This window comes from Ursus arctos, unplaced genomic scaffold (assembly GCF_023065955.2).
Source record: "Ursus arctos isolate Adak ecotype North America unplaced genomic scaffold, UrsArc2.0 scaffold_6, whole genome shotgun sequence".
Lineage (NCBI taxonomy): Eukaryota > Metazoa > Chordata > Mammalia > Carnivora > Ursidae > Ursus > Ursus arctos.
Window position 1 is genome coordinate 7,606,770 of NW_026623078.1, and position 23,966 is coordinate 7,630,735.

At 35.9% G+C, this 23,966-nt stretch overlaps 1 protein-coding gene across 5 annotated transcripts in view; it reads left to right on the plus strand.

The window, feature by feature from the left end:
• SPIDR (scaffold protein involved in DNA repair) overlaps positions 1-23,966 on the plus strand; it is a 478,698-nt gene that overhangs the window by 147,934 nt on the left and 306,798 nt on the right. For all 5 annotated transcript variants that reach the window (XM_057307780.1, XM_057307781.1, XM_044390348.3 and 2 more), the window contains one exon: positions 13,113-13,213. In XM_057307780.1, the coding sequence (XP_057163763.1) occupies positions 13,113-13,213 (101 nt within the window). The remainder of the gene's footprint in view (positions 1-13,112; positions 13,214-23,966) is intronic.

The window sequence follows — 23,966 nt, forward strand, 5'->3', positions numbered from 1 at the left end:
ACTTAAAGTGCTAATACTAGAGGCAATAAGCTAGACAGGTAAGAATGATGGGTGCTCAGAATTGAGTTAGTGGAGGGAAGCAATTTGTAATTTCAAGACTTAGAGAATGAATGGGGCAGATGAGTGGCTGAGGTTAGGTGGAGGAGGACTTCATGGAATGGGGAGGCACTGAAATCAACAAGAATGGTAGCCTAAAGCCCAAGCCTCCAAAGGATGGGTGGGACAGCCCTGAAGGTGCCTGCCTCTGGGTAGGGGTTGACTATTCCTCTCCTATGCTTCACAGCTGGAGCATAAGGGAACTGGAAGCCTTTGTGAGGAGCAAGACTGTCTCTTCCTGGCCCTCCCTGTCCACTGGGTGGAAAGGAGGGAAGGGAGGGCAGCTGCAGTTTAGGGTCACTGCCAGTGAGTCCTCAGGGGAGGAGTAAGATGAAAGGAACATTCAAAGAAGTTGAGGACATAGAGTTTTTGCTGAAGCAACTCCAGCAATATGCAAATGATTGTTTTCTTGTGATTTCTAAGTGATAATTAAATGAGGGATGTCTGTTTTGTGGTCATTCCTTTAAAGTTAATGTGTTGAAATATTAAAAATGAGTTTGATGTGATTAGGGTTGTCAGTCTCAGGCATTCAAACAAGAAGACTGTTGACAATAGGAGCCAGCTTTGCTAAACTGGTTTGTTGACCTCCTTCTGAAGCAGGGAAAAGGGTAACATATTTTGATTCATAGGCTGCTTTGTAATGAAAGCACTAGAGCATCATGCATTTAGAGAGGAAAATCTCTTAGCTGTCTAATAATGATCAAAGAAAGTTTTGCATTAAATATTTGGTTTCTTGAAGTGAACTCTTATGAAAATGCCGACAATACTGATGTCCTGATAATCCTTACAGTAAAAGATCACCAGCTTTTGTCATAGAAGGACAACAGAGTACCTGAGAAATAAACTGCTGCTAAGGAAAACAAAAAACAAAAAAAAACCAGGTGTAAGTAATAGATTTTTCTTAACTAGAATGAATAGACGAGTGATTAAAATAATTGTTGGTTTTTGTTTGTTTTTAACCTGGTAATGGCTCACTAGTAAGGATCTAGTTAAGTACTTGTTGGCATTTCAAGGTTGAAGAACACTAGCCCTTTCCCTTGGTTTGCCCCATAGAGAAATATTACTCAATCTCTTTGGGCCTTCTTTTTGTTGTTGTTTTTTGATTTTTATCTCTTTGATTCATTGCTTCATTCTGTTTAAGTCATAACTAATAAAAGTCAATGAAAAATTGGTCTTATATTTAAGTATGTTTTCAATAATAAAGCCATATTTCTCCATTCTTATCATCAGGTTATTTTTTACAATGTCTATTCTATCTAACAGAAAGCAAAACTTGAAAATCTTTTTTTTTTTAAAGATTTTATTTATTCATTTGACAGAGATAGAGACAGCCAGCGAGAGAGGGAACACAAGCAGGGGGAGTGGGAGAGGAAGAAGCAGGCTCCCAGCGGAGGAGCCTGATGTGGGGCTCGATCCCAGAACGCAGGGATCACGCCCTGAGCTGAAGGCAGACGCTTAACGACTGAGCCACCCAGGCGCCCCGCAAAACTTGAAAATCTTATACTACATTTATTTAAATTATTTTTTCTTTATTTATATAGCTTATTAAAATATTTTAATAGGCTTATTTCCTGGAAATGTTGGAATATTTTTTTGGGGGGGAATATTTTTGAATCTTTATTCTTTTTCACTTCATACTGTTTTTGTAGAAATGCTTAGCCCTGTTGAATTGATGCCAGGAATCTTTTCAGATAGGTTACCAATCAATTTTTTTAATATAAAAGATAATTAGAATATCTTAACTTGCTTAGTGAATATTTTTTCTCCATTGGTGTTCTGAATTTTATCTCTAAGTAACTTTGCTGACTATATTGAAGAGTCGATTTGAGGCTCTGATCCAAGATGGCAATATAAGAACTTCTTGAACTCACTTTCCCCATGAAGACACCAAATCTGTACCTACACATGAAGCAGTTCCTCTTGAAAAAAATCCAGAAACTGAGCAATTCCTATACATTGGATGAATTAGAAAGTACCCACATTGAAAGGGGTAGGAAAGGGTAAGATACACTCCAGCCATAAATCCCACCCTTGGCATACTGACATACAATAGGTAGGGAACTCATAACTCCCTAGTTTTCCATGAGGAGCAAAGAGTTTGAACCCAGCATCTAGCACCCCAACTTTTAAGACTTTCACTGGAGAGATGAACCCCAAAACACCTAGCTCTGAAATAGGGCTTGTGTCCACAAGACCCCAAGACTAAGGCAAACAAAGAAATAGTTCTTAACCTGGCTTGGACTTGCCATGGTTTTCCCTCCAGGGCTCAGCACAGAGGGAGTATATAACACCCATCTTCCAGTCTTTTCCTGAAAGCTGGCTATTTGTGTACTGTAAAAGCTGCTGCTGCCTGAGGACCAGGCTTCTAATTTAACACACACCTAGGTACTGACTCTCATCCTCCCCAGAGATCAGGGAGGTCAGATGACATCTCTGTGCACACTGTAGATCTTCAGTGTCTCCTAGAGGGTACCTCTCTTGATCTCCTGGCTCTGATGGCTAGGGGGACTTGTGGTTTGTGGGTCCCACAGGTCTGTAGCAAATAAAGAAGCAGATCTTACCTGGTTATCTCTTGAGGACTTAGAGCAGAGGGAGCAGGGAAAAAATGCCCAGCTCCCAGTCTTTTCCTGAAAGAAGTCTGCTTGCATACTTTAAAAGCTGCTGACTAAGGGTTTAGCTTTCAGTCAGCCTATATCTAAGTGCTGACTGAGATCCTACCCTTTGGCACACTGATAGGTATTGGCACCCACAACTACTGGGAGCTACTAAGAGCAAAGAAGGCAGCCTTGACTTCTGCAGAGATTTGAGAGACAACTAAGAGCTCAGGGCAGGCTGAACAATAAGGTTCATTCTCCTACACAAGACCACTCTATGAAGACTGGAAGAGGGGGCTGCTTTACCTAATGCATAGAAACTGAAACAGAGAATCAAGGATAATGAAGAAACAGGAATATGTTCCAAAAAAAGAACAAGGAAAAACTCCAGAATCAGATCTTAATGAAATGGAAATAAGTGATTTGTCTGACAAAGCGTTCAAAATAATAGTCATAAAGATGTTTTCCATGGTTAGAATAATGCATGAACAAAGTGAGAATTTTAGGAGATAGAAAATAAAAGAATGTACCAAATAGAAACCACAGACCTGAAAAGAATACAGTAACTACAGAAAAATTCAAAAGACTAGATCAGCTGGAAGAAAAGATCAGTGAACTCCAAGATTGGGCAGTGGAATTCATCCAAACACAGGAACAAAAAGAGAAAAGAATGGAAAAGACTAGAGATACCTTGAGGGATTTAAAGAATACCATCAAGTGGATGAATATTTGCATTACAGTTGTCCAGAAGAAGAGAGACAGAAAGGAGCAGAAAGCTTATTGAAGAAATAATGGCTGAAAACTTCCCTAATCTGGGGAAAGAAATAGGCATCTAGATCCAAGAAGTCCACAGAGTTATAAATAAGATGAATTCAAGAGACCCACACCAAGAAACATAATTAAATTATGAAAAGTTAAAGAAGAGAATTTTCATTTTTTAAAAAGATCTTATTTATTTATTTATTTATTAGAGAGAGAGAGAGAGAGAGAAAACACAGGCAGAGGGAATGGCAGGCAGAGGGAGAAGCAGGACCGTGGGATCATGACCTGAGCCAAAGGCAGATCCAACTGAGCCACCCAGGGATCCCAAGAAGAGAATTTTTAAAGCAGCAAGAGAAAATCACCTAGTTATATACAAGGTAACCACCATGGATTTTTAGTCAGTGGATTTTTATTAGAAACTTGGCAGGCAGGCAGGAGTCCCATGATATATTCGGTGTGCTAAAAGGAAAAAAGCTGCCAACCAAAAATACACTACCCAGCAAAGTTGTCCTTCTGAACTGAAAGAGAAATTAAGAGTTTTACACATCTGCAAAAGCTAAAGGAGTTCATCAACACTAGTCTAGGCTTGCAAGAAATGTTAAAGGGACTTGTTCAAGCTGAAATAAAAGGACCCTAATGAGTAACAGGAAAACATGAAAGTATAATCTCATTGGTAAATACAAATATGTAGTTAATTTCAGAATATTCTAATGATGTGATGGAGGTGGGTTAATCACTTATAATATGAAGATTAAAAGACAAAAGTATTAATCTATACAAAAATTTGTTAATGGCTAAACAATATAAAGAGATGTAACTTGTGACATCAAAAACATTGTAGCAGGGGAGACTAAACATATAGAGCTCGAGTCTGCATTTGAACTTAAGTTGTTATAGGTTAAAATAGACTGTTATAAATATAAGATGTCTTATAAGCCTCATAGTAACCACGCAGTAAAAACCTGTAATAGGCGGTGCCTGGGTGGCTCAGTCGGTTAAGTCTGTCTTCAGCTTGGGTCATGATCTCAGGATTCTGGGATTAATCCCCACATCAGGCTCTCTGCTCAGCAGGGAGTCTGCTTCTCCCTCTCACTCTCCCTCTGTGCTCTGTCTCTCAAGTAAATAAGTAAAATCTTAAAAAAAAAAAAAACAACAACCCTATAATAGAAAGATAAAGGGAAAGGAATCAATACAGACTATTATAGGAAATCATCAAATTAAAATGGAAGAGACAAAGAAAAGAAGAAAGGAATAACATATTACAAAAAGGCAGAGGACAATTAAGAAAATGGCAATAGTAAGTCCATATCTATCAGCAATTACTTTTAAATATAAAGGGATTAAATTCCCCAATCAAAAGACGTAGAGTGGCTGAATGATTAAAAGAACAAGACCCAACTATATGCTGCCTCTAAGAAACTCATTCATTCCTTAAAGGAGCACACAGACTGAAAGTGAAAGAATAGAAAACCATATTCTGTGAAAATTGTAACCCAAAGGGGTTGTTATAGTTATATCAGACAAAACAGACTTCGAGCCACAAACTATAATAAAACATGATCATTATGTAATCACAATTGTAAATACTTGTACCTACCATAGGAACACTAATTATATGAAGCAAATTTATCAGTTCTGAAAGAAGGCAGAAATACAATATTAGGGGACTACAGCATCCCACTTTCAACAATAGCTAGATCATCCAAACAAAATCATTATGAAAACATTGGACTTAGAGACATTACATCAGATGGACTTAACAGACATTTATAGGACATTACATCTAAGAACAGCAAAGTACACATTCTTCTCATGAACATCTGGATAGATCATATGTTAGACCATAAAACAAGCCATAACAACATAAGAAGGTTGAAATCATATCAGCCATCTTTTCTGACCACGGTGGTTTGAAACTAGAAATCAATTACAGGAAGAAAACTGGAAAATTCGCAAATACATGGAGATTGAAAAACATGCTCCTGAACAACCAGTGGGTCAAAGAAACCACAAGAGAAAAAAAAAAAATCTCAATACCAAAGGAAATGGTAATACAATATACCAGAACTAACGGGATGCAACAAAAGTAGTTCTAAGAGGGAAGTTCATAGAGATAAATGCCTATAGTAATGGGAGAAAATATTTGCAAATGACATATCAGATAAAGGGCTAGTATCCACAATCTATAAAGAACTTATCAAACTCAAAACCCCCAAGACAAATAATCCAGTCAAGAAATGTTCAGAAGTCATGAACAGGCATTTCTCCAAAGAAGACATACAAATGACCAACAGACATGTGAAAAAATGCTCCACATCACTCAGCATCAGGGAAATACAAATCAAAGCCACAATGAAATACCACCTTAAACCAGTCAGAATGGCTAAAATTAACAAGACAGGAAACAACATAGTTTGTGAGGATGTGGAGAAAGGGGAACCCTCTTACACTGTTGGTGGGAATGCAAGTGGTGCAGCCACTCTGGAAAACAGTATGAAGGTTCCTCAAGAAATTAAAAGTAGAGCTACCCTATGACCCAGAAATTTCACTGCTAGGTATTTACCCCGAAGATACAAATGTAATGATCTGAAAGGGCACCTGCACCCCAGTGTTCATAACAACATTGTCAACAATAGTCAAACTTGGAAAGAGCCAAGGTGTCCATGGACAGATGAATGGATAAAGAAGATGTGGTATATATGTACAAGGGAATATTACTCAGACATCAGGAAGAATAAATACCATTTACATTGATGTGAATGGAAGAGAAGGGTATAATGCTGAGCAAAATAAGTCAATTAGAGAAAGACAATTATCATATGGTTTCACGCATATGTGGAATATAAGAAACAGCACAGAGGAAAATAGAGAAAGGGAGGGAATGGGAAGTCATCAGAGAAGGAGACAGACCATGAGAGACTCCGAACTATAGGAAAAAAACTGAAGGTTGCTGGGGGGGGGGGGAGGCTAATGGAGGGGGATGGGGTGATTGGGTGATGGATATTAAGGAGGGCACGTGATGTGATGAGCACTAGGGTTTATACACAACTGATGAATTATTGAACACTACATCTGAAACTAATGATGTTGGCTAATTGAATTTAAATTGAAATATTTTTAAAAATGCCTTTAGTAAGAAAAAAAGAAAGATCTGAGATAAACAATGTAACTTTATACCTCAAAGAATCATAAAAAGAAAACAAAATAAGTGCAAAGTTAGTAGACGAAAGGAAATAATAAAAATCAGAGTGTCAGTGTATGATATAGAGACTAAAAAGACAATAGAAAAGATCAATGAAACTAAAAGATGATTTTTGGAAGAGATTAATAAATAGAGAAATCTTTATCTAGACATACCAAGAAATGAAATAAAGACTCAAATGTATAAAATTAGATATCCCAAGAGGAGGCATTACAACTGATACCACAGAAATACAAAGGGTCATGAGAGACTACTGTGAACAATTATACACTGACAAATTGGACAACCTAAGAGAAATAGATAAATCCCAGAAACATACAACATACCAAGACTGAAGCAGGTAGAAAGAGAAAATGTGAACAGATCAATTACTTGTAAGGATATTGAATCAGTAATCAAAAACCTCCCAACAAAGAAAATTTCAGAAACAAATGCCTTCACTGGTAAATTCTACCTAACAATTAAAGAAGAACTATTACCAATCCTTCTCAAACTCTTTCAAAAAACAAGAGAGGAGGAAATGTTTCCAAAGTTATTTTATAAGACCAGCATTATTCTGATACCAATATCAGGGAGAGGCACCATAAGACAATTACAACTAGTATCTCTGTTCAACATACACAAAAATCCCTAATAAAGTTTTAGTAAACCAAATTGAAAAAAGTTTCATACACCATGATCAGTTGGGATTGATTCCAAGGATGCAAGGATGGTTCAACATACAGAAATCAATAAACAAGATATATATACTATATTAACAAAATGAAGGAGAAAAATCATATGAGTATCTCAACAGATGCATAAAATGCTTTTGACAAATATCAACATCAATTCATAAGAAAAAATGCCAATGATTTGAGAGAGAAAGTACCTCAACATAAAAAGGCACATATAATAAGGCACATATAGTAAGGCACATATAATAAGCTTACAACGACATGATACTCCTAAGATGGGGAACAAGACAACGATGCCCACTCCTGTCACTTTTATTCAACAGATTACCAGAAGTCCTAGCCATAGCAGTTAGGCAAGAAAAAGAATTAAAAGCCATTTAAATTGCAGAGGAAAAAAATAAAACCATTTTTTTTTTCAGATGACATAATGTTGTATGTAGAAAACCCTAAAGACTCTAGCAATAAAGTGTTAGAACTAGTAAATGAATTCAGTGAAGTTGTAGGATTCAAAATCAATATAAAAAAATCTGTTGTATTTCTATACACTATCCAAAAGAGAAATTAAGAAAATAATCCCATTTATAATTGCATCAAAATATTAAAATACCTAGGAAGAGGGGCACCTGTATGGCTCAGTTGGTTAAGCATCTGACTTCACCTCAGGTCATGATCTCAAGGTCCTGGGATCCAGCCCTGTGTCAGGCTCACCGATCAGCAGGGAGTTGACTTCTCCTTCCCCTTCTCCCTCTGCTCCTCCCCCTGCTCATGCTCTCTCTCAAATAAGTAAATAAAATCTTTAAAAAAAAATACATAGGAAGAAATTTCACCCAAGAGGTAAAAGTACTCTACATTGAAAAGTATAAGACACTGATGAAAGAAATCAAGGAAGACAAAAATAAATGTTCTCATAGATTAGCAGAATTAATATTGTTAGTATGTTAATACTGCCAAAGCAATCTACAGATTCGTTGCAACCCCTATCAAAATTCCAATTGCATTTTTCACAGGAATAAAACAATTTTAAATTTGCATGGAACCACAAAAGACTTTAAAGAGCCAAAACAATCTGGAGAAAGAAGAACAAAGCTGGACATCACACTTCCTGACTTCAAGCTATATTACAAAGCAGTAACAATCAAAACAGTATGGTACTGGTATAAAAACAGACATATATTTCAATGGAACGTAATGGAAAGTCTGGAAATAACCCATGCCTATACGGTCAATTTCTTTGTGACAAAGGAGCCAAGAATATACAATGGGGAAAGGACAGTCTCTTCAATAAATGGTGTTGGGAAAACTGGACAGCCACATGCAAAAAAATGACACTAGACTATGATCTTATACAATACACAAAAATTGACTCAAATGTACTAAAGATTTGAATTTAAGACCCAGTACCATAAAACTCTTAGATGAAGACATGGGGGTAAGCCCATGACATAGATCTTGGCAGTGATTTTTTGGATTTGGTGCCAAAAGCAAAGGCGACCAAAGCAAAAGTAAACAAGTGAGACTACATCAAACTGAAAAGCTTCTGCACCAAAAAAGAAAACCGTTAACAGAATGAAAAAGGCATTCTTCTGAAAGGGAGAAAATATTTGCAAATTATATATCTATTAAAAGACTGATATCCAAAATACATAATGAATGCCTACGACTGAGCAAAAACAAATAAACAAACAAACAACCAAAACAATTAAAAATGGGCAGAGGAACTGAATACTTATCCAAAGAAGACATACAGATGGCCAACTGGTACATGAAAAAGGTGCTCTACATCACTAATCATCAGGGTAATGTAAGACAAGATTCAGTGAGATATCAATCATATCTGTTAGAATGGTTATCATCAAAAAGACGAGATGTGGGCACCTGGGTGTTTCAGTATGTTGAGCAACTGACTCTTGATTTTGGCTCAGGTCATGATCTCAGGGTCATGAGATCAAGCCCTGTCTTGGGCTCCGCAGTCATTGGAAGTCTGCTTCTCTCCCTCTATCCCTCCCACTGCTTGTGGGCATGCGTGCACTCTCTCTCTGTAAAATAAATAAATAAATCTTTAGGGAAATTAAAAAAAAAACGCAATAACAAGTGCTGGTGGAGATGTGAATAAAACAGAAACCATGTGCACTGTTGGTAGAAATGTAAATTGGTACAGTCACTGTGGAAAACAGTATGGAGGTTTCTTAAAAAATAAATATAGAACTATCTTATGATCCACCAATTCACCATTCAGTAATAAATCCATAAGAAATTAAAACAGGATATCAAAGAGATATTTGCACTCCCATGTTTATCATAGCATTATTCAAAATAGTGGAAACAACATAATCTCAGCCAGTGGATAAATGGATAAGAAGATGGATGTGTGTGCATGCGCACGTGCACTCTCTCTCTCACACACACACAGTTGGGAGTCCTGCCATTTGTGACAACATAGATGGACCTTCAGGGCATTATACAAAGTGAAATAAGCTAGACAGAGAAAGGTAAGTACTGCATGGTATCACTTGTAAGTGGAATCTAAAAACAAAAAAGAAGTCAAACTCATAGAAATAGAGTAAGAAAGTGGTTGCCAGGGGCGCCTGGGTGGCTCAGTCATTAAGCGTCTGCCTTCAGCACAGGGCGTGATCCCAGAGTCCTGGGATCGAGCCCCACATCAGGCTCCTCTGCTGGGAGCCTGCTTCTTCCTCTCCCACTCCCCCTGCTTGTGTTCCCTCTCTCGCTGGCTGTCTACCTCTGTCAAATAAATAAATAAATAATCTTAAAAAAAAAAAATAGTGGTTGCCAGCGCCTGTTGTGTATATATGGAGAATGTGGTAAAAGGGTACCAGGTATAAGATGAATAAGTTCTGAGGATTTAAAGTAACATACAGTAATGGCTACTACCTTTGAGCTTTGATATGATTTAACAGTTTTTCAGATTGAAGAACAAAAAAATCTGATGTTAGTTTAGAAAGAAAAGTAAAACACACTGACTAATGTTGTTAACATTGTACTGTACAATTGAAATTTGCTAAGAGAGTAGAGCTTTAATGTTCTCATACGCACATGCAGAAGTTAAATATGTGTGGTAACAAATTTGTTAATTAACTAGATGGGAGGAATCCTTTCACAATGTATATCAAATCACCACAATGTACACTTTAAATATCTTAGTAAATCTGTCAGTTATACTTCAATGGAACTAAAAAAAAAAAAGTTAATTTCCATGTATATAAACAAAGCCTTCTTGAACTGCTTGCATGACTTTTTTTTTTTTTTTTTTTTTTTTTTAATGTGGTATAGGGGGCACCTGGGTGGCTAAGTCAGTTAAGCAGTTGCCTTTGGCTCAGGTCATGATCTCAGGGTCCTGAGACTGAGCTCCAGGTCAGGCTCCCTGTTCAGTGGGGAGTCGGCTTCTCCCTCTCCCTCTGCTGCTCCTTTTGCTTGTGCTCTCTCACTTGCACTCTCTCTCAAATTAATAAATAAAATCTTTAAAAAAATAACGTCGTATAGGTTTTTACTAGAATTATGATTGTTGAATAGAAGTCATGGTGTTTCCATTCCTAAGTTTTGTTGCATCTGATGAGAATTTCTCTGGGCGGATTAGAGAAGAGATATTCTGTGAAGCATCAGCACACCTCCTAATGACTAAAAGCAAGCTCAAATGCTGATTCTATCTTATGGCTCGAGATATTCCCACATGCAGAGAACTGTTCTACATTTATTTTTACTCTATCTTTTTACTTTTCATCTTCTAATTCCTACAGTTTACTTGTGAGATTCTACAGTTTACTTGGGGATATGGCCTTAACCGTATACTGCTTTCAGATTGCATTTTTTCTTTTTTTCTTTTTTCTTTTCTTCACAGTCGTAGGATTGAAAACCAGCATTTGACAAATAGCTATCTAGATCATTGTACAAAGAATACAGTGTTTTGCTTTTTTTCTTGTGTTTAGTATGAGTTTCTTTTTAAGTAGTACTAAGAGGCAGTAGATGCATCATTGAAGCTAAGCTTATGAACTCTGGAGCCAGACTGCCTAGGTGTGCATCCAGGTGTGCCGCTTATCACATGTCTTGCACAGGTGTTTAATTTCTCAGTGCCTCAGTTTATCATGTGTAAAATGAAGATGGTGATAGTACCTACTCTTATAATGTTGTTTAGAGAAGGTATATAAATGAGTTACTTTCTGTAAGCAGAATGATATGAAGCAGAGCTTATACATATATTAAGTACAGATAGACATATATAAAGTAGAGGTTCTTCCGCATATTTGTGATTATGAGAATTTTAAATATATATATGTATATATATTTATATTTATACACTACACAGAAATAATAGTGCCATAGGAAAATAGGTGTCTATAGAAAAACAAAGTAGGTAGTATGATAATACACATAATATGTATAAAAATAAGATCTTTCAGTCATTTCAGTGAAAGAACATAGGGTGCAAGTAAAAATCATAAAATCAGTAACACCAATGACTACTATTTCTTGAAGGTTCAAATGCTGGGCACTATGATAAGTCTTTTCTGGTTTCAACAACTTATTTCATCATGTGGCTGGTTATGTAATATTGGAGAATTTCCTTAACCTCTCTCTAAGCTTTGATTTTTATCATCTATTTGGTAGTTATTGATGTTTATTCTTTCTTAATAAAGGTATATTATTAGAAAAGTGATCTCTTTTTTCTATCTTCAGCATATTATCTATGTACTGAAATGATCAGTGAGCTGATACATGTATGAGATAATATATATGTAGCATGTGGTCATAATGGTGGTTAACAACTGATCCTGATTTTTCTTGAGAGCACAGATGTGTTAGGAGCTGGTGACTTCTCTGTCCCTAGGTAGTTTACTGAATCAAAAATATTTGTATATATATGTTCGTATGTATTTATAATATACATTTCAACGAAGATACATATTATATATGCTTTAATATATGTTAATATATTATAAGCATTATATTATGTTAATATAAAATACTTATTACATTATATTTATTATATCATATAATATATAACAATATAATGATTCTATAACAGTGTATAATTATAATATATAAATATTAGTATAATAATATAATTATATTAGTATAATAATATATAGTAGTATAATATTATATATATTATTCATTGATGGGTAAGGATTTTTGTGAAGTATGTCCATTTTTATGAATCATCTTCCTGCCATACATGGAAGTTTCTTTGTATTTTTTTTATTTTTATAATGTTGGTATCCTTGCTGTGTGCTTGTGATTAATACTCAATTGTCTCTGTGGTCCAATTAATAAACCCATACCCAAATTTTCTTATTTAATGTTCTGCCTATCAGCAGTTTGCAGGTTTTATTCTTGACTACAATTCTGACCACAGTTTAATTTATATGTTTTGTCAAATTGTGAGGTGAGCAGATTGTGAGGCTCCCCCATGGCATGGCTCATTGCCTTCTGTGCATCCCTGGCACCTAGCACTTTGCTAGGTAGAACAGGAAAGATGTGATCAGTATATGTTTATGGAATAAACTAGGAAAGAATAGAAAGAAAGTCAAATTGATCTGAGAGTAGTTTGTATTTCTAAGAATTGAGAAACTGACCTTCCAAGAAGTCTTAAAAAAAGGTTACTGATCTAGGAGGGTTGGCCTCTAGGAAGACAATTTAATGACAGATAAGTTAGAATTTGTATGTTCTATCTATTTGTCTCTGGTTGGAGAGTATAAAATATAAATATTCCAACTATTCTGAAACATTTCTTTTAACTAACTTAATACAATATAATTCATTAAACAGGGGCAGGCTAGCAGAAAGACTAAATAGCCTGCAGAATCGAGAGAGATCGGCCATTTCTTTGTGGAGACATCAGTGTGTTTCTTACCAAAAGACACTCTCAGGTAAGACCTGCACTGAAATCTGAGACTGTGAGTAAAGAATGTACCAGTTGAAAGTATTTTACATTAAGATATATAAATTTGATCATTACTATTTTCATGACATTTTCTTTTTCTCCAGGTGTCCTTTAGGTCTCACAAATTGTTCTGAAAGAGGAGTCCATTCTTTAAGGTCTACTGATCCCTCCCTGTAGAACTTCTCACAGTTCAATAGAAGACTATTTTTTTTATCTGACTTGGAGGGTGCTGTATTAGGCCTTTCTTTTGTTTTATCTTTTGCTGTATCTGAAAGCCAGTAGCTTTCAAACTTTTGTGACTGCGACCCTTAGTAAGAAGTACATCTTATATCTTTTCCCAGTGCACACATGCCTTGCATGCACACATACACACACACACACACACACACACACACCCCTGAAACATTTTTATAACAACACTAACTTTAGTAGGTATGATATACTCTTCATTCTCTTTTATTTTTACCATAATCCTAGTCTCACTAAATTGATGTAGTTCCCTTCTAATGAATTGCAAAATGTAGTTTGAAAGTTGATACTACAAGGAAGTGACTGAAAATCTTGTTTCTTAACAATTGTTTTGATATTAAAAATATTTCATATACCTAGAAAAGCTTCCTTTCCTTTCCTGTGAGACTGATTTCTTCCTGAATGGTCTGTCTCTCCATCAGGAGGTGGGGAAGAGGTGGGTGGGCATGGTCATCTATTCCAAATCTATTAGTAGTTTTATCTCCAGGGGGATCCTTGGAATGGGCATTTTAATATGCTCACAGGTTATTTTGGCAAATGTTAGCATGCAAAATAGAACAGGAGTGCTAGATAGAATACTCAAGTAGTATGTTGTCAACTCTTGTGCATTTTTCTGGAAGACTTTTTAATTCTGATCTCATTTATTATCTTTAAAATACTTACCAGCTGGCAGCTGGCTGGCTCAGTTGGTGGAACATCTGACTCTTGATCTCAGAGTTGTGAGTTTGAGCCCCATGTTGGTTATAGAGATTACTTAAAATTTAAAAATTTTAAAAATAAAGTAGGGGTGCTTGGATGGCTCAGTCACTTCAGCGCCCAACTCTTGGTTTTGGCTCAGGTCCTGATCTCATGGGTCGTGAGATCGAGTCCCACGTAGGACTTCATGCTCAACAGGAGTCTGCTTGGATTTTCTCTCCCTCTGCCCCTTCTCCACTTACTGGCTCTCTCTGTCTCTCAACAAATAAATAAATCTAAAATAAAATAAAATAAAATAAAATAAAATAAAATAAAATAAAATAAAATCCTTTCCAGCTGTCTTTTAGCAACTGTCTTTTCTCTTTCACATTCTTGTATTAGAGTATTATAATATGTATCAGGATGACCTGTTAACTATGACCCAAGAATACTTTTTTTGTTACATGGTGCTATGAATCAGCCTGTTGTTACATTTATTAATTTGTATCTTGTCATTTTTTTAAAACAAGGATTATATTAAATAATCATCTTTACAACTCATTTAATCAGTCAGAAAGCCAAGCATATATAAAAGTTGACAAGTTGTATTACTTAGGGAAGTCAGTAATACTCTGGCTTAAGCCCAAAAAAGAATTTAATAGTGCTTATAATTGAAAGCCAGAGGGAGGAGATTTTATGCTTCAGGCATATTGGTCTGAAAAGGTTGTCAGGTCTTTTCCAGGTGGTAACTCACAGGTTCAAATCCAATAAAAAGAATGTTTTCTTTTCCAGTCTTTTACCAGAAATTCTGAAGTGATTTTCATTGATCTACTGAGACATGTATCCCTCCTTGAACTAATCAGTGTTGAGGTAGAATATAATAAATAGCACGATATTAGCCCTATGATTAACTTGTGATCTTTTTCTTTTAAGACTTACTTAATAAAAATTAACAAGTACCATTTGTGGTTTAATAATATGTTATCTCATTTTAATAATCTTTCCTGTTCTATTTATATTTTGGTGCTCTTTCATGTTCTCCTATTTATAAATACTTACATATATATACTTAACCTCTCAAATATGAATGTCCTTGACTTGGAGTGATCACTTTCTCCCATAATCTATTCACCTCCACCTCTAAGTAGTTCTGTTTAACTTTGTGTCATTTTGAATTTAGTTTGGGGTTCTATGCATTAAAAATTTCTTTTGTTCTACTTGAACCAGAAAAATATGGCTTTGCCACCTACGTTCTCAAACTTACTCTTCGTTCCTGTTCTGCTTTTGCCTTCCTTCCTTTGAAGTAATCATATAAGAGAATAGTAAGCTTGGATTTCTTTTTGAGTGGATATAAATATTTAAGTAGGTTTCAATGAGGCAACTTTTATTTCTTAGTGATATAGATCGGCTTTGTATTGAGAAGTTGGGATGGGGTCATGGGCTTCCTAGTCAGCGGGGAGGCTGCTTCTCCCTCTCCCTCTGCTGCTTTTCCTGCTCATTCTCTCTCTATCACTCTCTTTCAAATAAATAAATAAAATAAAATGAATTAAAAAAAAAGAAAAAAGTTGTAGATCGAATGAATGTATGGTATAGATGAGTAAGCCCAGGTTTGAGGTTATCTCTGTAGTCCATGTTCTTATTCACTAATCTATGTGGACCTTCATTAGATGATCTGTTTGGGCTGGAGAAAGTTAGGATTTAGGAAGGCAAGTGATTAAGGAACCAGCAAAATTAGAAATATTGATACAATGTGATTTTGTTTGGGGAAAATGTCGTCTTTCAGTGTGAAGGTCCATATCACATTCTTGAGAGAGCACTATTTTAAGGAGCTTAGGACATAAATTTGAAGGTTCTGAATCATGAATCTTGTGTAGGATACCCTGAAATCTTATGATTTTGATAGGGAGGTGGCAGATTGTCTTCTTAATTATTCATGTTAATATATACTAGAAGTCATTCTACGTTGTTGTCCAGGCTTCTCATTACAGTGAATTGACCAAATTGTCAAGCACAGAGTAGAATGAGTATCTTCTGGAAGTTGGAATAGAAAAATACCAAGTCAAACAAGTGTGACTGTGTGCCTGGAATGAAGGGGGGAAAATAAGACCTTTATTTGGCTCATAAACACCAAATAGCTTATTTGGAATGTCCCGTATAATTTGGGGATAGAGGGTATATAAATTATACCATGAATAAAAGACAAAGGCAAAATGAAACAAAAACACAGAGCCAAAAATGAATCCATTACTTTGGTATATGAATGTGCCTATCTCCAATGGAGTTTACTTTCTTTTGTTTTGTAAGTAGATTCCATGCACAACCTGAGGCTCAACCTGACAACCCTGAGGTCAAGAATCATGTGCTCTACCGACTGAGTCAGCCAGGTGCCCTTCCAACAGGTTTTTCTTTTACAAGTCCGAACATTTTTTAGATGTGGATTTTATTTTTCATTTCTTTCTTTTAGATGAATTTCTTATTTTTCAGGTCTATTACATCCTCTTCTTGGTGTCCTGTAATACATTGTGCCATTTTTCTCATTCCTTTTGATATAATTTATTATAAACATGTATTAGGAAGAAAATTTCACTAATTTGTTTACTTTGTGACCTGGCAGAAAAAGCTTTTTCTTTCAGTTTACAAATTTATGTTTTCTTATTTCTACATATTTATAGTAACTGAGTAAATAAAAGAAAAACTTACAAATATTAAATAGAGGTAGCTTCCTCTACCCCCAATCCCAAGGGTGAAAATTTAGTAAATAGCTGAGGTTTAATGATGGATTTATTAAAATATCTATGTTACTAATCTAAATGCTCTGAGCCTCTTAATTTCCCTATCATAAGTGAGTGTAACAGTAGTATCTCAACTATTGAGCTTGTGCTAACAATAAATTTGATACTTCATGGAAGCCACACAGCTGCAGGACAGAGTCAGCACTCAGTAGATGGTGAAAATAGAGACACTGAATTATTCTGAGGTCATTTTCATACCAGATCTAATAGTTCAGAAGCAGCCAAAACCAGCTTCTCCTCTTCCTTAGGGTTTGGATGTAACTTTGGGTTTACAAGTATTGAAGTCAGAGTTCCATTTTGTTTCTCACACATGGAAGTGGATTGTTCATCTTAGGTCAGTTTCGACTGAACAGGTGAATACATCGGGCTTGGCTTTCCCTTCTACTAATGGGTTTACCGGAAATCTAGAAATTAGTAGTAATTTTATGAACCACATTTTGGTTTTTGGTTAGATATTAAGTATAGCATATCTCACTCCGTCTATCTTTATTTCCTTCATACATGAGAAGAATGGTTTACAAAATTAATATGTAGATTGTAATTATTTACTTGAGGCCTTTCTTCTTACATTTGTTCCAATTTGAAGAGTATTATCTAATTAACCCATAGTGAGGAAGGATGTGAACTTCCTTATTGATTTGAAATGTTTGAGTGATTGTCTCCAACACATTTTTCTGCCCTTTTTGAAAACATTTTATTTTCAGATAGCTATAGATTGACATGTAACTCATGCAGTTGTAAGAAACGATAATGATTTTCTGTACCCTCCACCTGCTTTCCCCCAACAATGACATCTTTCCTAACCAAAGTACGATAGCACAGCCAGAATATGAATCCAGGATACAATTCACTGACCTTATTCAAATTTTACCAGTTTTACATATACTTGTGGGTTTGTGTGTATGTGTGTGTGTTTTTATGTAATTTTATCATGTATAGATTCAGCTGCCCACCACCACAGCACCACAGTCTGGATACAGAATCGTCCATCACCACAAGAATCCTTCATGCTACCCTTTTACAGCTACAGCCAGCTCTTTTCTACCCTCCTCTCTAACACCTCACAACCAGTAATCTGCTCACCACATTTCCATAGTTTTGTCATTTCAAAAATGTTGTTATCAATGGAATAATATGGTGTGTAACCTTTCAGGATTGGCTTTTTTCACTCAGCATAATTCCCTCAAGATTTATCCAAGTTTGTATGTATATCAATAGTTAACTTCCTTTTACTGGTGAGTAGTAGTCCATGATGTGGATGTACCAGTTTGTTTAACAGTGAGCATGCTGAGGGACAGTTTGATCATTTCCAAATTTGAGCTATTACAAATAAAGGTGTTATGAACATTAGTGTACAAGTGCTTGAGTGAACATAGGTTTTCCTTTTTCTGGTATAAATGATCAGGGCAGCAATTACCAGGTGTTATAGTAAGTGCATGTCCAGACGTTGTATGTTAATATCAAATATTTCAGTGAATATTTCTAACATAACATAAAAATTTCTTTAACACCTTTGCTTTGTGGATTTTAATTTTTCTTTTCTTCCCTCATGTATAGCTTACTTTTCTGAGCTATTTTATAACTCCCACTTATACCATTTAATAATTAGTTTTGTTTTCCCTGTTTGTACCTTTGAGTACATTTCAATATAAAAGACATATCTCAAGGTTCTTCAAACTTGAATGAATTTTAAATGTGTGCCTATTTCCTTAGCTATTGTTTTTTGTTGTTGTTTTGTTTTTTGTGATTATTAAGGAGGGACTGAGGTTGGCTGTTTAAAGAGCAGAGAGAGGTATGTGTGCTGCACATGAATGCTAGTGTAGATGGGGGTGTGAGTTGACAGGCAGAGAAGAGGGGGCCAGAGACCTGACCACTCAGGGCCTGGAGGCCATGATTGGGTTTTCTTAAAATTTGTTGAAGTGTAGTTGACATATGTTATATTAGTTTCAAGTGTACAACATAATGATTTGGCAATTCTGTGCATTACTCAGTGCTCACTGTAAGTGTAGTTGCCATCTGTCACCATACAATGTTATTACATTATATTGTTAACTATACTAACTATATCCCCTGTGCTGTACTTTTCATCTCCATGACTTACTTATCTTATAATTGGACATTTATCCTTCTTAGTCCCCTCTATTTTGTCCACTCCAACCACTGGCCCACCTTCCAGAGTGATGCCTTAGAAATACGCATTTTGAAATGTGGCTGTGGAATAGGGAATGAATGATTATAGAGGCAAAAATATTTCCTAGATTTCTCTTCAGGAGCTATTCAATTTTTCTTCTTCCTTTTTGAGAGGAAACAGTTTTCCAATACTGCTTTGTGATGGCCAGTTTTTATTACGTGATATCCAAAGCATTTCACGTATTTGTTAACCCATTTAATCCTCACGATAACCCTTCCAGTTAGGTCTTCTGATACTATTTAAAGATGAAGAGAATGCGAACAGGCACAGCCCTGTGTGTCTGGCCAGCAGGTAGCAGAGGCAGATTTGCATCAAACTGTCAGTGGCCTGTGATCATAGCCCATCTTGTTCTAGGTAGATTGTTGGGAGGCAGATCCAGGCCAGCACTGAGAATATATGCCTGTGTCATGACTGAGTTCTGGAGACATGAGTATAGCAAAGTCTGTGCCCTGGTTCCATTGTCCAACCTGTGTTTTAGTAAGAGCATGACAGATATTTTCACAATATGTTTGATATTTAAGTTTTTAAAACCAGAAATAGTTAAGTATATTCTTAGATGGACAAAACCTGTGAACTCCTTGTCTTGCTTAGGAAGAGAGTAAGGGGAAAAAAAGGAAAGTGAAACCAAAAAAAAAAAAAAAAAGATGTTCTTAAGATAAATTATTTTTCACTATGAGATTTTTGTTCTGAAAAGTTCACTCTATATTTGAAAAAGATTATTGGGGAGTGGGGAGAAACAAGTAAAATCAGTGAAGTGCAGTAGCATTTACTGGTGTCCAAAGCAGAATTCTCTCTGAATTTTCTTTTTCCTCAACTTGGGTCTATCAGATATGTTGAGAGTGGTCACTGAGCATGTGTGTGTGAGTTCTCACTTTGGAACACCTGTTTGATATGCCTGAGAAGGCAAAAATAATGTAGGTTTTCTGTGCATGTGTATGTGTTTCAAACGTAATAAATAGGTTGTCTTGAGCTTAGATTAGTATTACAAAAGCAAAGAATGAACTTAGTTATTCATATTGATATTTGTATTTAATAGCTTTTGTATTAGGATTTTTATATTTTTTTGTGTTTTGCCACTGGGTCATGGTGAGTTGAAATTTTGAAGTGTAGGCCACAAAATATTATAACTTGTATAATGCCATTCTCCCACATTGCTCAACAGCATCTTCATACTGCCACCAGGGAAACCTTGCTTTCCACTTAACACCACTAGCCAGCCCCTCAGGACCTCTCCCCAGTTAGTTGGTATAATGCCCGTGCTGGTTCACCTAGACAAGGTACTGAGGCTCCTTAAAATTCACAGAGTTATTCAACTGCCAGACTCTTTTAGATAACCATGCACTATGAGTGTATCTGCTTAAAGTAAATATGTTCAGATTTCAGGAGTTCTTATTTTCTCTTTTCTCTTATTATTTTAATTTCCTAGTCTCTGCATTGAGAATAATGATTTCCTTAACTTTCCCACCATGATTTTTACAAAATTATATTCACTGCTTATTGTTTTTCTTATGTCACATTTTATTACACATGTCCCCTTCAATGGTTTTGTTGGTTTTTTTTTTATGGGGTTTTTGTTTTTATTTGTTGCTCTCTTCTCTTCCAGAGAAGAGTCTCTGAATTTAGGGGAAAAAATCTGCCATTTGTTATTTTTTCTTGGATTTCTGAATACCAGACTTGAAAGTTTTTTAGAAATGATGCAAATAGGTGAGACTAGAGTTCAGACTGATGCAGATAATATAAGTGATGGCTCCCACTGAATGCTTCTTCCTGCCAGGTATTGAGTGAGGCAGTGCTTACACACTTCTTCATGTCACCAGTCATCTCCAGAACCCTTGAGAGCTGCACTATGCCTTCCAGATCATGAAAGTACCCAGAATGTTCTGTTGTTAGTCCGTAGAATCAGAAATTATTTGTTAAATGAAGAAAGCTGATTTGGGAATGGGAGACAGGGCCACTACTTTTTAAAATCCTGTTTTCCCTGCCTGTTGTTGAACAATATGGGGTGGGGTTTTTTTGTTTGTTTGTTTTGGGGAGCTTTTTTGGATGTTTAGGTCACTTCAGTTAGCTAATTGAAAACATTGATTCTCCTTTAAGTTGTATTGTAAAAGGTAAACAACTAAGTAATACTTAGTGTCTTTTTTTATAAAATTGTCCTGTACATCATTTATGCAGATGAAATTTTTTTGTGCCTGTATTTCTACGTTTCTTTTCTTTTTTTTTGTTTTTTAAGATTTTATTTATTTATTTGACAGAGAGAGAAAGCACAAGTAGGGGGAGCTGCAGGCAGAGGGAGAAGGAGAAGCAGGCTCCTTGTAGAACAGGGAGCCCAATGTAGGGCTCAATCCCAGGTCCCTGGGATCATAACCTGAGCTGAAGGCAGACGCTTAATCAACAACTGAGCAACCCAGGTGCCCCTGTGCCTATATTTCTGTTTTTGTTTTAGTTGTATGAAATACATGTTCTTTTTCCATACTCCTGCTTTGCTGATGCTTAGAATCTCATGGTGGAGATGAATGGTTGCAGGAGAGGATCACAGATAAGGAGCTAGACAGGTAATTGTTTATATTAATTCAACAAGTCCTTATTGAGGGACTACTGTGCACCATGAATAAGCAAGATCTGGTCACTGCACTTATAGAACTTCAGTTTTAGTGGTTAGATGATAAGCAAAGAAAGAATATAGGTGCAGGTTGGCATAGTAAAGAATTTCTTAGAGGGTGAGGGTGGGCACTACACTAGACAGGCCATGGAAGACAGCTTCAGAGTTACAGTGGGTACCTGCAGCCTCTGTGTTCTAGGACAGATTGTCAAAGGAAGATGGCTAACTAATTATGAGATATTGGAGGCTTTGTTCTTTATTAATTTTTGCCAGAAATATTATATTTTGTTTAACTGAGATTTTGAAGGCCCAATTTTTTCCTGTTTCTATCTTTTCCCCAGTTTCATTGAGAAAAGCAATGTATCAGTTTAAGGTGTACAGCATAAATATTTGCCATACAAATATCATAAAACGATTCCACAGTAAGTTCAGTTAACATGTATCTTCTTATATAGATATAAAAAAATAGAAAGAAAAACTATTCTTTTCTTATGATGAGAACTATTAGGATTTACTGTTTTAGCGTTAGATGTAGTCACTTTTGTAGGTTACATCCCTAGTACTTATATATCTTAAAACTGGAAGTTTATGCCTTTTGATAATCTTCATCCAATTCCCCTTACACACACACACACACACACACACATACACGCACACGCACACGCATGTGTGTGCTTGCTCCCCTCCACCTCTGGTAACGACAAATCTGATTTCTTTCTCTGTGAATTTCGGTATTTTTTTGTTTTTTGTTTTTTAATTTTTTTTAGATTCCACATATTAGTGAGATCATACAATATTTTTCTTTGACTTATTTCACATAGTATAATGCCCTCAGGGTCCATCCATGTTGTCACAAATGGCAGGATATTTCCTTTTTATAGCTGAATAGTATTCCATTCATATATATATATATATACACACACACACACACATATATGTATGTATATCCATTGTGTGTGTGCGTGTATGCATGTATCCATTGTACACATGCGTGTATACATATGCGTGTATCCATTAGTATTCCATTCATATATATATATATGTATGTATATCCATTGTGTGTGTGCGTGTATGCATGTATCCATTGTACACATGCGTGTATACACATGCGTGTATCTATTAGTATTCCATTCATATATATATATGTATGTATATCCATTGTGTGTGTGCATGTATGCATGCATAGATATACATATACACATACCACATTTTCTTCATCCATTCTTCTATTGATGGACACAGGTAGTTTCCATATCTCCACTATTGTAAATAATTCTGGTATGAACATGGGGGTGCAGATATCTTTTCAAGTTAATGTTTTCACTTTCTTTGAATAAATACCCAGAAGTAGAATTGCTGGATCATATGGTATTTCTATTTTTAATTTTTTTTTAAAGATTTTATTTATTTATTGGAGAGAGAGAGAGCAAGTTGGGGGCAGAGGGAGAGGGAGAAGCAGACTCCCTGCTGAGCAGGGAGCTCAAGGAGGGGCTCGATCCCAGGACCCTGAGATCATGACCTGAGCCGAAGGCATACCCTTAACCAACTGAGGCACCTAGCCACCCCTCTATTTTCAATTTTTTTGAGGAACCTCTGTACTGTTTTCCACAGTGGTTATACCAATTTATATCCCCACTAACAGTGCACAAGGCTTTCCTTTTCTCCACATCCTTGCCAGCATTTGTTATTTTTCTTTTTGATGCTAGCCATTCGAACAGGTGCGAGGTGGTATCTCACTGTGGTTTTGATTTTCATTTCCCTAGTGATTAGTGATGTTGTACATCTTTTCATGTGCCTGTTGGCCTGAATAGCCCATATTTGAAGTGTTTTTCCTTTTGTGCAAAATCATTATAATTGAAGGATTTCTTTACATTAGTATTGAGGCCCAATAAGAAGCAGTTTACTTAGTATATATTATATTCAGGCAGTGAAATATAATAGTACAATTTAAACCTTTGGAAAATCCAGGATGCAACAGAATTTTTATTTAAATGCCCTTTTACCATGTGAATATTTCCTTTGCTTAAATTAAATTTTGTGTTGAAACATAACACAAAGAAAAAAGACCAGGAAACATAGACGTGCAGCTTAACTTGTACATATAAAGTAAATACCACTACAACCACCATTACTCTTATTATTCAAGCTTTTATTAAGCAACATAAATGCTTCCACCACTGACACAGCTGTCTGACCCTGTTATAACATTATAATTAATTTTTTCTGGCTCCTT